At 48.2% G+C, this 13,074-nt stretch overlaps 1 protein-coding gene and 1 non-coding gene across 6 annotated transcripts in view; both read left to right on the forward strand.

Annotated features, from left to right (window-relative positions):
• Nucleotides 1-13,074, forward strand: part of LARGE1 (LARGE xylosyl- and glucuronyltransferase 1) — a 488,258-nt gene that overhangs the window by 430,683 nt on the left and 44,501 nt on the right. For all 5 annotated transcript variants that reach the window (XM_064491518.1, XM_031463153.2, XM_064491519.1 and 2 more), the window contains exon 10: nucleotides 10,218-10,373. In XM_064491518.1, the coding sequence (XP_064347588.1) occupies nucleotides 10,218-10,373 (156 nt within the window). The remainder of the gene's footprint in view (nucleotides 1-10,217; nucleotides 10,374-13,074) is intronic.
• On the forward strand, nucleotides 1,070-1,194 carry LOC116156593 (U6atac minor spliceosomal RNA). The gene has a single exon (XR_004140443.1). It is a non-coding gene; the product is annotated as a U6atac minor spliceosomal RNA (small nuclear RNA).

The following is a 13,074-nucleotide window of genomic DNA, read 5'->3' on the forward strand; positions in this document are numbered from 1 at the left end:
CTAGCCGCATTTCCCCAGCTTTTCCTGCGTCCTTGGTCTCCTCTGGTCTCTGACAGTTTCGGTCTTTCTTTGTTTTCCATGACTGACCTTGATAGTTCCGAGTTGTGCACTGGTCAGGCAGCTTATAAAACATCCCTCAAATGTGGTTGGTCCAATATATTTTCTCATGGCTAGACTGAGGTTTTGGGTTTGGGGGAAGAATATCTCAGTAGTGAAGTGCCTTCCCCATCACACCCCACTGGCAAGGACCTGGCCTCACACACGGTACCACTAAGGATGCTGACCAACCATCTTTCCTTCGCTAAGGGGGTGTTTTCCAGGCTTCTTTCTCCACTGTGAAGTTACTGTGTTTCCCTTCCTACTTCCTTTTCTGGAAGTGAGGCACTATATCCACCCCACACTTGAAATGAGGAGGTTAAGCTTCACTTCCTGGGGAGGGGGTAGAAGTGACACATATTGTTGGGGTTCTTCTCTGTCTCTTTCCCCTATTTATATTTATTTCTTAAATCATTTATTCATAGCCCCGTGGACTCATGTGTATTTATTTTGCACTTTGGGTGCAATGTGTGACATTTATTTTAGTTATATATTATTATTATTAAGTCATATTAGTAAATGCACTACAGTAGATACAAACATAGCCAGGCACCTTTATGCCCCAGTCCATGTCAGCATGTGAGGGCTCTGTATCCTGCCCTCTGCATTGGCACAGTTAGATCTGGGTGCTCAGATCCCTCACTCTCTCCTTCTCTCTCTGTCTCTCTTTCTTGCTGCCTCTGCTGTTCTCTGTCACAGTGGGGTGACTTCAGGCAGCCCCCCAGCCAGTAGGGAGAGCTTCGTCATCCAGCAGGTACATATATGCACACTTGCACTCTTGCTGTGAGCCGGGCACTGTTCCAAGTACTGGTTGAATGTAGGGAAGCAGCCGGTGCAGGCCCCGCTCTCCTGAGCTTACATTCTAGTCCAGGATACAGATACCAAACAAGGAAACAAGTGATCAAATCGGTCATTTCAGGCAATAAAATGTGCTGTGAAGAAAGCTAGGCCAGGTCATGTAAAAGTGACTAGGGTGCTGTGTGAAAGGAGAGAAGGTTAGCGCTCCCCTTGACAAAGATGGAAGAGGCCCTTGGGCCTGACAACATGCCTACGGTTAAGGCTTTGCACCTACCTCGTGGCATCTAACCATTGTTTTTAAGTTCAGGAGTTCGAGATTTGTAGATATATATATATCTATATATAAAATAGATAAACAACAAGGTCCTACTGTAGAGCACAGGGAACTGTATTCAATACCTTGTAATGGCCTATAAAGAAAACGAATATGAAAAGGAACATATATATGTGTAACTGAACCACTGTGCTGTACACCACAAATTAACACTGCCTTGTAAACTGACTATACTTCAATTAAAAAAAAAGAGTAGGACACATGATCTCACACTGAAGAGAAAGACTCTCTTGCCTGCAGCGACTCTGGAAAACAACTCTGTGGACCCTTCATGGGATGCGTGCCCACAATGGTCAGGAATGACTCACTGGTCAGCCTGAGTCCTGTGCCCGAGCTCTGGCAGGTTAGGCCTGACCGATAGCCCTGTTAGAATTGCGGGAGGAAGGCAGGGTCTGGTTCTGTGAAGGAGAGGTGCACGGTGCACAGAAAAGCGACATTAGGCCCCTACAGAAGGTGCCTGCTGAGATCCTGGAAGCCAGCTGCCTTTGCAGGAGTTTCCAAGCAGGCAGTCATAGGGTGCCCACCCCCCCAGGGATGTTATTGACATCTCGCCAAACTGGCTTATCAAGCAGCCTTGGTGGAATCCCTCAGCTAAGAAATCCATGCTGATCTCTCGAGATGGAACCCACTTCCCTCTGTCCTCCGTGTCCAGAGATCAGTGGAGACACTCCCAGGAGGACCCTGTGGGGATTCTGTGAAAGTGACTAGAGTCTTGGTAATTCATGCCATAGAGGAAGCACGCAGGGCTTGCTACCGCCCATAGGTCAGATGACCATCAGGCAGCTTCATGGATGGTCCTTGTGCTGAATGCATCACTTTCCCACTTCCTTCTCTCAGAGGTCCATCAGGAAGTCTTCAGACGTACCAGAATCCAGTTCAAATTGATTGCTACCCCCATCTTACAGAAAAACAAAAAAACCCCAAAACATTGAACATGGGAAAGTAGAGCTGAGTCTTCTCAGATGCATGACCCTCCCAGCCCTGAGTGTTATTGGAGATTCCATTTTCCTGGTGTCAATTTTTTCCTCTCCTCAACCTCTACCACCTCAGGCAGAGAAAAATGAGAAATGTTACAGATGACGGAGCAAAAAATGACAGGCTATAGGACAGGGCTTCCGATGCATGCACTGGCCTAAGTCTCTTTATTTTCCAGATGAGGGAACTAAATCATCACTGACTTGCATTTGTTTTCTTCCTCTTTCCTAGGTAATGATGCATTTTTGTCTGGGAATTTTTTTTTTTTTCCCGTTGAACTTGTAAAAACCAAGGAGCAACAGGAACCCTTGTAAAAGGAGGCAAAGGGTCCCAGGGCATTTGTGGCTTGAAGTCTTGAGCATCAGGGACACTGTTTTTATTTAATAGCCGCTCCCTGGTAATTGTCAGGGGTGGGAAAGGAGAAGGGAGTGATGTAGAATGGAATCTTTAGCAGTTGATGAAGAAGGGAAAAAGTGGAGTGGATTCCGCTGGCAGTCGGCAAACACTGACCACGCCTGTCACTGTGAATGCAAGCGGGACAGACACAGGTCTTGCATTCAGGGAACCAACAGTCTAGGTTTTAAATACAGACTGAGAGACAGTGTCATTTTGGAGGAGAGCCCATGGGAACGGACTGTGTATTTTCCAGAGACCCACGCATGCTGAACGCCAGTCTGCTCCATGCTGAAAGCCTTTACGTCTCTCGTCTCGTTGAGCCTCTGAGGCAGGTGTTATCAGCGTTTCCTTTTAACAGATGGAAAATAGAGGTTCAAATACATTAGGCTGTTTGGGTGACCGAGTTGGGAAGAAGCGAGGGGGAGATTTGCCTCACTCCCCTGCCTGTTAGCGCTCTCCAGTCTCTGCCTAGTGTCTTAACCCTCCATACCGCTTACCTTCCTGAACAGTCCCCTCCAGGCCTCTCCTTGAGGTCCAGCCAGGAGGTGCCTGCCCCTGGCGTGGTGTCCCCTCTAGGCAGTGCTGTCGGTATCCATCCTCCCCTTCTGCCCTGGGCTGCCACACCTGCAGTCCCTCATTTAAATTCTTTTTTCTTCCTCTTTCCTTCTCTGTTTTCATCCAGACTTCCTAGTCGGTAAGGTCTCATGAAGTCTAAAGCCAGAATTTTTTGCAGTTTAATGAGCACATGTGAAATGCCATCATGCCCATCAACACATTAGTCCTGGTCTTGACCACAAATGGCAAGGCAGTTGCTGTCATGTCCCTTTTATAGGTGAAGGACCATCTCTGTGATGCTAGGCAGCAAAGTGCCGGCCACCGAGCAGATAAGAGCAGGAGCTGGGATGTAGGCGTGTCTGTCATCCCTTTCTACTGTGCATCGTAATCCTGAGGGTGACAAGGAAAGGGACCTGTGAGTCTATTGTCCTTCTCCTTGAAATATGAAACAAAGGAAGAGCAGAGGAAGCTCAAACTCCTTCAAGAGAAAATGACAAACTGGCCCTTACAGAAAGAAAGGGGGAATGTGTTTCTCCATCCTAGAGCCCACATTAATAGGGCTTTTATAACTGATTTGCTGTAGACAGACAGGATGTAAGGATTATTAAGAATGTCATCATCATGATTTCCATTCTTGAACCAAAGGGCAGCTATTGAATACTAACTACTTGCCAGGCGTACTGCACTCAGGAAGAATTATAAGTCCGGGTCCCCGCCAGCCCAGAAAGTCACATCCCAATGCTGCCAGATGCAGGCATGTAAATAAATAATTACAAGAGCATGCAATGAGTTCTGTAATAGAGTTAAGTGCAAGAGTGTTTAGAGCTCTGAGAATGGGCCCAGCAATTGCCTCAGCTGTTATATGAGGAATGCTTACAATGAGAATCAGAAAACCCAATTTGGAGTGGTTTGCAATAAAATAGGGGCTTTGAATTTCTTAGCTAAGAGTTCTAGAGTAAGTGGCTATAGAATTGATTTATAGATCAGTAATATATTGACCTCTCCCTCATAGTCACAGGATGGCTGTCATGGTTCCAGTCATTACATCTTTGTTCACAACAGAAAAATAAGTAGGGTGGAGGAAGAGAGTGCCTTATCTGAACCTCATGACTAAGAAATCAAATATATACTTCACCATGTGTCTTTTTGAGCAACCCTGGGTCACATGGCCACCCCTAGCTGCAAGGGAGTCTGGGAAATCAGAGCATAGAAGCATCACGATTGCTGGGATCTTAAATGCATTGTGAACCATTCACAGGGGCTAGAGATTTTGCAACTACAAAGTTAATGCTCTGTTAGTAATGAAGAATAGGGTGGAAAGACATACTGGGAGGCAACATTCTGGCGTGAGTGATCATATAAAGATTTACAAAAGAAGTACATTTGAGCTCAGCAAGCATTCATGTGGTACAGAAGAAATAAGGATATTCTAGGGGGCAGGGAAGGGGGAAAGGCATAGACAAAAGCACTGAGTCATGGAAGACAGGTTCAAGAAATGCCAGAAAGTTCTTTTAGCTTGAAGTTAGAATTGGAATTGTCGGTGGGAGCCAGTTTGCAAGAGGCTTCGCTGCCAGTCTAAGAAGGATAGTTTATTCTATGAGCCAAGAAAGTCAGTGGAGGTCTTGAGACACACACTCATTTCCCAAATATCTCTTATCTCAGGCATTTGGAACACATAAACTCCATTTTCTTATTCACCTGACACCTGCACACAGGTTCTGATTTCTTAGCACTTTTGCAGTATGAATTATTTTTATGAATCCACTGGGTTCCAAGTACTTTAGAAGCCAAAGTTTTGGCTCAACTCTTCCCATAGCCTTGTCCTTGTACCAAGGTCTTGTTTCTGTCTTTGAAATGCTTTTTCCTTCACCCTTGATAGGTGACAGAGTTTCTTTTTTCTCCTTTAATCACATTGGCTTCTGCTGTCTTCCCAGATGATGCTTAAGTTTCCTGGACAGTAGTCAATTTCCATCAATTTCTCAGGCTCATTGCAGGCTGACTCCAGGTCTGCACATATACTCAGTCTTTACGGATATTTCAGATCCAATCAGATCACACCCCTGGGGGCCCTGATGCCTGGCAGCTTCTGCAGCCCACCTGCCATGCAACCTGGATGCCTCCCTCTGTGCTTCTTTCCAAGCTGGAGGTTCAGCCCGTGTATCTGAGAAGTCCTAAGACACCTGGCAGCCTTCCTGTCCCAGGGATGGGTGCGGCCCCTGTATTGGGGAGGAGAGAGTAGGTTTCATTCCTGTTCTGTGATCTTCTGAAAATCTCATGTTCATTGCTATAAACAGAGCCATTTGATGATTACAGACCTGGGAAAAACAAGAGAAATTCCTAACGCCTCTCCCTCTTTGGGTTCGAATCCTGACTCTCCCACTTTCTAGCTGTATAGCTTGGGGCAATTTGCTGAACTTTCTTTAGCTGGAAGACGGGATAATGAAAACATCACTGGTAGTATTGAGTAAAGAATTAATGAGCTTGACAGATGAAGTGCTCGGAGCAGTGCTTGGCACTGAGCAAACATCCAATATATGTTCCCTGCTAATATTAATAATAATTATTATTATGATTCCTGTGCTAATGTGTCCCAGCCAGTGGAATAAGTTATGACCAGTTTTCATCACCAGCCTCATAGACTCACATGTACTTCCCAGCTCCTTGAGAAAATGTATTTCAGGCACCTTCCCATCTTCACTCCATCTCGAGTGTGAAAGCTTGTCAGTATATGTCACCTGCACCACCAGCTTGCTGCCCCCAAGCCAGCGATGATGGGTGACTCTGTCCCTCGAGGGACCAGGAAATGACATTTCTCAGCAGTCAGACATGCACTGATCAAATTATCAGCCATCTTAATGCTGAGTCTGTTTCTCAGAGGCAGGCTTGTGTTGTAGTGGGAGCGGCAGTGCCCCGGGAGACAGAGCCGGGCACGACGTCCCCCTGTGCTGTGCCTCGAAGCACTCTGCTTTCTCCCTCTGGGCCTTGGTTTGTCTACACCTGCAGTAGCCCAGCCCAGAGACAATCACCAACAACTTCTCTTGACCATCACTTTAAAAGCACACGTTATACTTATAATTGAAATCGGATGGTTTTTCAGCATCTGCCTCTTCCCCTCAGTCGTCAGTTCCAGAAAGAGGGTCTTGCTCTCCTGTGTTCATCTTGGCAGTCACAGCCCCTGCCAGTGCCTGGCACATCGTGATCGGTGCTCATTCTACTATTTGTTGCATGAATGAATGATGTGGTAGAAAGAAAAAGATTTGGGAGCACAAGAGGCCTGATTTTGTATTCAGATTGGCTGCTTGCTCACTGAATGACCCTGATTATATCGTCTGTAAAACGGAGGTGAAAATAGAAACAACCCTAGCAGGTTATTTTGAGGATTGAATACGAAAACACACACACAGACACATACGACAACAATCCTTGCCTATGTCTAGCATATAATGGATATTAGATAAACAATAGTTTTTACTGACTTCTCTAGAGCCTAGCACAGGGGGATGGAGTGTTCTACGTCATGATGATTAAAAACGAGATGGAAAAGGTAAATCTGAATATACATTAATAGACTTTGAGTGGGCATATCTGTCACAGGACAGCCAGGTTTATAGGGTTTTCCAAAAGCCCCCCTGGTCTGCCAGTGACCCCGCCACCCTCTCCCCCTACCTTCCTTTAACCTTTGCTGCTTTTTGTAAAACCCCAGCATTTTCCTGTAGGCGAGACCCAAGCCCAGATCCCTAGGCAGACATAGCCTGTTGAGGCGCAGTGGAATCAGAGATGCCTGGAGCGGGTGGGGAGCACCAGGAGAGCTGCGTCGTCCTCCCAGCTTTAGCCTGGCCCACACTCACCATGTGATCCTGGGCAAGCCGCCTCTCTCTCCCCTGCAGACCTCCCTCTTCCTGTCTGTGAAGTGCTCAGCCGTTGACACGGAACACCAGAGTGGTTAGGAACCTGAGCTTTCGGGTTCAGAGCTGGCTTTGGGTCTCCGCTCTGCAACTTCCCAGCTGTGACATATACGGGCGTGCCAAGTACCATCTTTGTAAAATGGACAGTGAAATTCAAATGGGCTCATTTGGAGCATTTAATGACACAGTGTCTCCAGAGTGCCTGGCAGATTTGTGTGCAATTTGTTTGTCTGGGGACCCATGGGCTCACTCTGATTTCCCCTTAGTTTAAGCTTCTCCCTGTCAAAGAAGTCCAGGTTCCCTGAGTCAGGAGCACATCCATCAGCCTGCCTGCTGCCTCAGCACTTGGCAAGCACCGAATCTTTCCCAGCAAAGATGTGATCCCCACGGGGTATGAGTGACACCAGCTCACATGCAATTATTTTAATGCGTGGCCCAGCACCTTCTCCTGCCTGGCTCGGGTGTATTCGCAGGGAGTCCTCTCTCCCCTTCCCTCTTGCACCCTTCCAAGGGCTCAGGAAGAGAATCACACCCTTGTACGGTCATCCTTCCCTGAAATGCAAATGCTGCGAAGTGGCCTTGGTCCAAGGAGGATCCGACGGCCCTCTCTGTCCTCTCTTGAGTGCTCGACGCCTGCTCCCTTCCCCACTGTGGCAGTGGACCTCCTGCAGGCAGGAGTGAAAGGAGGCAGAGCACACGTGGTACAGGCTGATGGGGGGAAGCCTGGAAAACCCCATCCTTGAGGGGGAAGAGCGCCCACAGAGATGGGATCCCCCTGACCTGCAGGCCATGCGCCAAGCATTTGTTTTACCCTCTCTTAACCACTTTGTGAAGGTGAGGGTTATGACCCTACCTTGCACGTGAGGAAATAGGGACTCCAGGAAATGCAACAGGGTGCCCAGGGATGTACCCAGCGCATGCGGAGCACAGCTGGGATTCAAACCTCGGCTGGTCTGATGTCCCGGGTTCTTGCTCTGCTGTTCCACCGTCGCTAGCATTGGTGGTTCAATGGTAGAATTCTCGCCTGCCACATCGCTGATTACGGGAGAGCTGGGGTGTGGTTTGGACCCGATAGGCTTCCCACTATTCACTTTGCCCTGAGAGAGGGCCTTGGTCTTACAGAGCAGTGCTCACCCAGCTGGCTTCAAGGGCCGTCACTGCCGCATGTCCCTGGGACCCGGAGTGAGGGCAGAGGGACATAGGTCTCAGACCTCTCTCTGGATGGCAGGCCCTGTTCAGGCTCCCACAGACAGAGTGAGGCTGAAGGAGGCACCAGGAGGCTCTGGACGCCCAGTTCCCCTCCTCAGCCTGGACTGTCAGAGAGGCCTTCCCTCCCACCCTGGGAGGAGAGAGTAAGGGCCATAGGGGCCCGAGGGGGCGGGGGGAGAGCCGAGGGGGCGGGGGGAGAGCCGAGGGGGCGGGGGGGGAGAGCCGAGGGGGCGGGGGGACAGCCGTGTTGCCCCTTTTGTAGTGTAACTAAGCATGAGACAGAAGTCTTCAGAACCTGGTTTCTCCTGTTCTCTGCAGAGCAGAGAAGAGAAGGCTTTTGAATCAGATTTATTCTGATCTATGTTTGAATCCGACCTCCAGCATTTACCAGCTTTGTGGCCCTGGGCAAGTTCCTTCTCCATAGTTTCTTCATCTTTAAAATTGCATTCCCCATTGGGGTCATCGTGAGGGTTAAAAGAAGACAGTGGGCATAAAACAGTGTGGAACAAGAGGCAGTCCACTCAGAGATGACTCCCCAACCAAGGGGGTGAGCACCGCCCCCTGGACATGACCGCTGACTCAGAACTGGGGTCCTGGGCCCCACTTTGGGCTCTCCCTCCCCACGACTCCCATCCTCACTGTTACAATCAGAGAAATCTTCCTAAAACCCAGAGTTACTCATTCCCCCCTCCTTAAAAATCCCCAGTGATGCAATCTGAGTTCAGAACATGGTCCCGGGGCCAGGATCTCCCCAGCTACGTCTCCCACCCACCCCGGCCAGGCCCGGTCTCCCCAGGAAGCCCCTGCTGGTCCTTCAAGCCCCAGCACAGGCATCACCTTCTGAGCATCCTAGAACCGCCACTTCTCCTTGACCCTCCCTCCACGATTGCCTTCTGTCGCCTGTTTAGGGACGTGTCTCCCCAGCAGACCGTGAGCCTGCCAAGGGCAGACACTGCCAACAGGGGCCCCTGGCCATCTCCTAGCTCGGTAGACTGCAGGCACTTAATAGTGGGAGCCAGCATGTATGGAGTGCTCATCCTATGCCAGGCACTACTTACATGTTTTACGTGTATTGATGAGTTGATTTTTTGCAGCGCTCTGTGAGACAGTGCATCCGTCAGTCAGACTGGTGGCAGAAACCATACCAATTATTTGAACAGAGAATTTAATCTTTGAAAATGGTAACTAGACATGAAGTGTTCACTTGGTAACTGTAACAGCAAAAATAGAAAATTTGCAAGGAGCAGTTCCCACCCCTGGAGCTGAAGGAACAGAGGGAGGAGGTGGGGATTATGATTATTACAGCGTGGGGCTGGAACCCGCACTCCATCTGAGGCAGGATCAGCAGGCAGCTCCAGGGGCAGCAGCACTGGCCGGGGGGACAGAAGACCATGATGCAGGTTCTCAGTTTTGGGAAAACTGCAGAATGGGTTTCGCTGCCAGCGGGAAGAAAGGAGATAGGGAGATGCTCACGGGAACAGGAAGCAACAGGCAGGAGTGCGATCCTTTTTCCTCCTCCAGACTCTGTCTCCCTCTCGTGGCCCCGTTGGCAGCATCTAACAAGGAGTGACTAGCAAAGCAGAAGCAGTTTGTAGAATCCTGGCTTCAGCGTCACCAAGCAGGTTTGGGGCTGAGAGATCAAAGCTTAAGCACTGGCCTAGGTGGGAGCTGTTACCATTCCCATTTCACAGATGGGAAAACCAAGGCACAGAGACATTAAGTAATTTGCCCCAAAGTAAATCACTGTCTAGAGCAGAGCCAGGATTTGACCCCAGGCAGTCTGGCCTTAGCGTCCCTGGCTCTAAACCCCTCTAGCCTAAATGTTGAATAAGTGAGTGAGTGAATGAATGAATGAGCAACCCCCAAAGAGCACTGAGACCAGTGCCCAGCTGTGGCTTCCCACCAGCCCAGGTTCCCCCGGCCTGACCGCCTCCTGATCACCCTGCCAGGTCATTCACTGGAACTCCCCCAAGAAGCTTCGGGTGAAGAACAAGCACGTGGAGTTCTTCCGCAACCTCTACCTGACCTTCCTGGAGTACGACGGGAACCTCCTGCGCCGGGAGCTGTTCGGCTGCCCCAGCGAGGCTGACGTCAACAGTGAAAACGTAAGTGGCCCTGGGGCTCGGCCACGCAGGGGCGGCCTGTCTGCTGGTCTGCTGGGGACCCCCCGTACTCCAGGCTACACCCCAGGCTCCTACCAGATGCCATCCCTGCCCTGGGAGCCCGCCGTCTCGTGGGGGGGCCGGGCACACCAGCAGGTCACTTCCGTGCTCATCACTGTGGACGCAGAGGAGGTCTGCTCCGCCCAGACGAGGTGAAGTAAGCAGGGAGTTTCCAAGCAGAGGAGTCAGGATGAGCGAAAACACCAGTGGAAGAGCAGACAGTGTCTCTCCCCAGCCAGGAGTCTCTGAGGTCTTTGGGGACACAGCACCCACATGAGAGACCCGGGGTTCAGGGTCAGTGCATGGGGTGGTACAAAAAGATTTTCACAAGTAACTGGCTCCATTAGGGGTTGGCATGGGTGAAGAACGTGTTAGGTAAGTGGTCACAGGCATAGCTGACATTTACTGTGTTGTCCTGTGTCACCACTGTTTAGAATTTTTTCATGTGTTATATCTTATTTGATGCACAGAGAGGTTAAGCAGGTTGCTCATGGGCACACAGCATGTAAGAGCAAAGTTGAGACTGATTTGAAGTTCTGAGGAGCAGGATGTGGGGAAGGAGGACACTACAGTGAACGATGCAGGGCATGTGGGGTCAGGCTGACCCAGGTTTGCCATTAATCTCTTCCAGTTTCCCCCTGTGTGTCCTGGGTCAAGTTACTCAACCTCTCTGTGCTTCAGTGTCCTCAACTGTCGGATAGAGATAAGAAAAAACTGTAATAGGGGCGTTCTGAGACTTTAGTGAGAAATTGCATGTCAAGCACCTAGCTCAGCATCTGCCATATGTTAGAGGCTTGATAAATATTTCCTCCCTGCCCTTTTCTTGACCCTCAGTATTAGATACAGAAGTAGTTGGTTCATTCAGTCAGTCAACAAACATTTACTGAAGGCTGCCTCATTCTGAGCACTGAGGATTCATAGGTGAAAAAGGACAATGGTCCCTGCTCTCATGGTGTGGATATTCCAGTGAGGGAGACACAATTAATAACTAGACGAACTATAGGAAAAATTATCAGCGGGTGGCAATTGCTATATAGTGACATATTAGTGAGCAGCTGGTTTCAGGGGTCAGGGAGGACTTCTCTGAGGAGGTGACACTTAACCTGAGACCCAGATATAAGAAAGAGACAGCCTTGGAAGAGGAGGAGATCAGGGAAATGCGAATCAAAGCCACAGTGTGGTATCTCCTCTCACACCTGTTAAGACAGCTATTATGAAAAAAAAAAACAAAAGATGCCAGGAGCTGGCGAGGATGTGGACAAATTGGAACCTTGTGTGCTGTTGGTGGAATGTAAAATGGTGTAGCTGCTATGGAAAACAGTACGGAGTTTCCTCAAAAAATTCACAATAGAACTATCGTATGATCCAGCAATCCCGCTTCGGGGTACATGCCCTAAAGAATTGAAATCAGGATCCTGAAGCAATATCCACATTTTCATATTCACTGTAGCAGTATTCTTTTCTTTAAATTTATTTTTGTTAACGTATAGTTGACTGACAGTGTCGTGTTAGTTTTAGGTGTACAGCAGAGTGGTTCAGTTTTACACAGACATGTGTATCCATTCTTTTTCAAATTCTTTTCCATCATAGGTTATCACAAGATACTCTATATAGTTCCCTGTGCTCTACAGTAGGTCCTTGTTGTTTATCTATTTTATATATAATACTGTGTATATGTTAATCTCAAACTCCTAATTTATCCCCACCCTTTTCCCCTTTGGTAACCATAGTTTGTTTTCTGTCTGTGAGTCCATTTCCAGTTTGCAAGTAAGTTCATTTGTAACTTTTTTTTTAGATTCCACATATAAGCGATACCATTTGATATTTGTCTTTCTCTGTCTGACTTACTTTACTTGATATGATCATCCCTAGGTCCATCCATGGTACAGCAGTATACTTAATAGCCAAGCTATGGAAATAACCTCAGTATCCATTGACAGGTGAATGGATAAAGGAAATGTATATACATATATATACACACACATACAATGAATTATCATTCACTCTTAAGAAAGAAAGAAATCTTACCATTTGTGATAACATGGATAGGCCTGGGAGACATGGCGCTAAGTGAAGTAAGTCAGTCACAGAAGGAGAAGTACTGTGTGATTCTTCATATATGAGGCATTGGAAATAGTCCAACAGATAGATGTAGGCAACAGAGTGGGGGCTACCAGGGGAAATGGGGAGTTGTGGTCAGTGGGTCCAAAGTTACAGGATACAAGATGAGTAAGTTCCAGAGATCTCTTCTACAACATAGCACTTATAGTTAATAGGATATTGTGCACTTAAAAAATTTTAAGAGGGTAGATCTCATGTTAAGTGGTCTTACCAGAAAAAAAAAAGAAAGAAACTTTTGGAGGTGATGGATATGTTTATCACCGTGAATGTGGTGATAGTAACGTGAGTATACACATATGTCCAAATTCCCAAAGTAGTTTTCAGTGTGTGTAATATTTTATCAGTAAAGCGGGGGGCGGGGGAAGAGCAAAGGAAGTACATTTCAGGTGGAGAAAGTCACTGGTGCAAAGGTCCTGAGGCAGGGCAGGTTGGAAGTGAAGAACTGAAGGGTGGCCTGTGTGCCCAGGGGTTGGTGGGGAGGGAGGAGCATGGGAGATGCTGAGCAGCAGGTAGGCAGGAGGCA

Source organism: Camelus dromedarius, chromosome 11 (genome assembly GCF_036321535.1).
Source record: "Camelus dromedarius isolate mCamDro1 chromosome 11, mCamDro1.pat, whole genome shotgun sequence".
NCBI classification, from domain to species: domain Eukaryota; kingdom Metazoa; phylum Chordata; class Mammalia; order Artiodactyla; family Camelidae; genus Camelus; species Camelus dromedarius.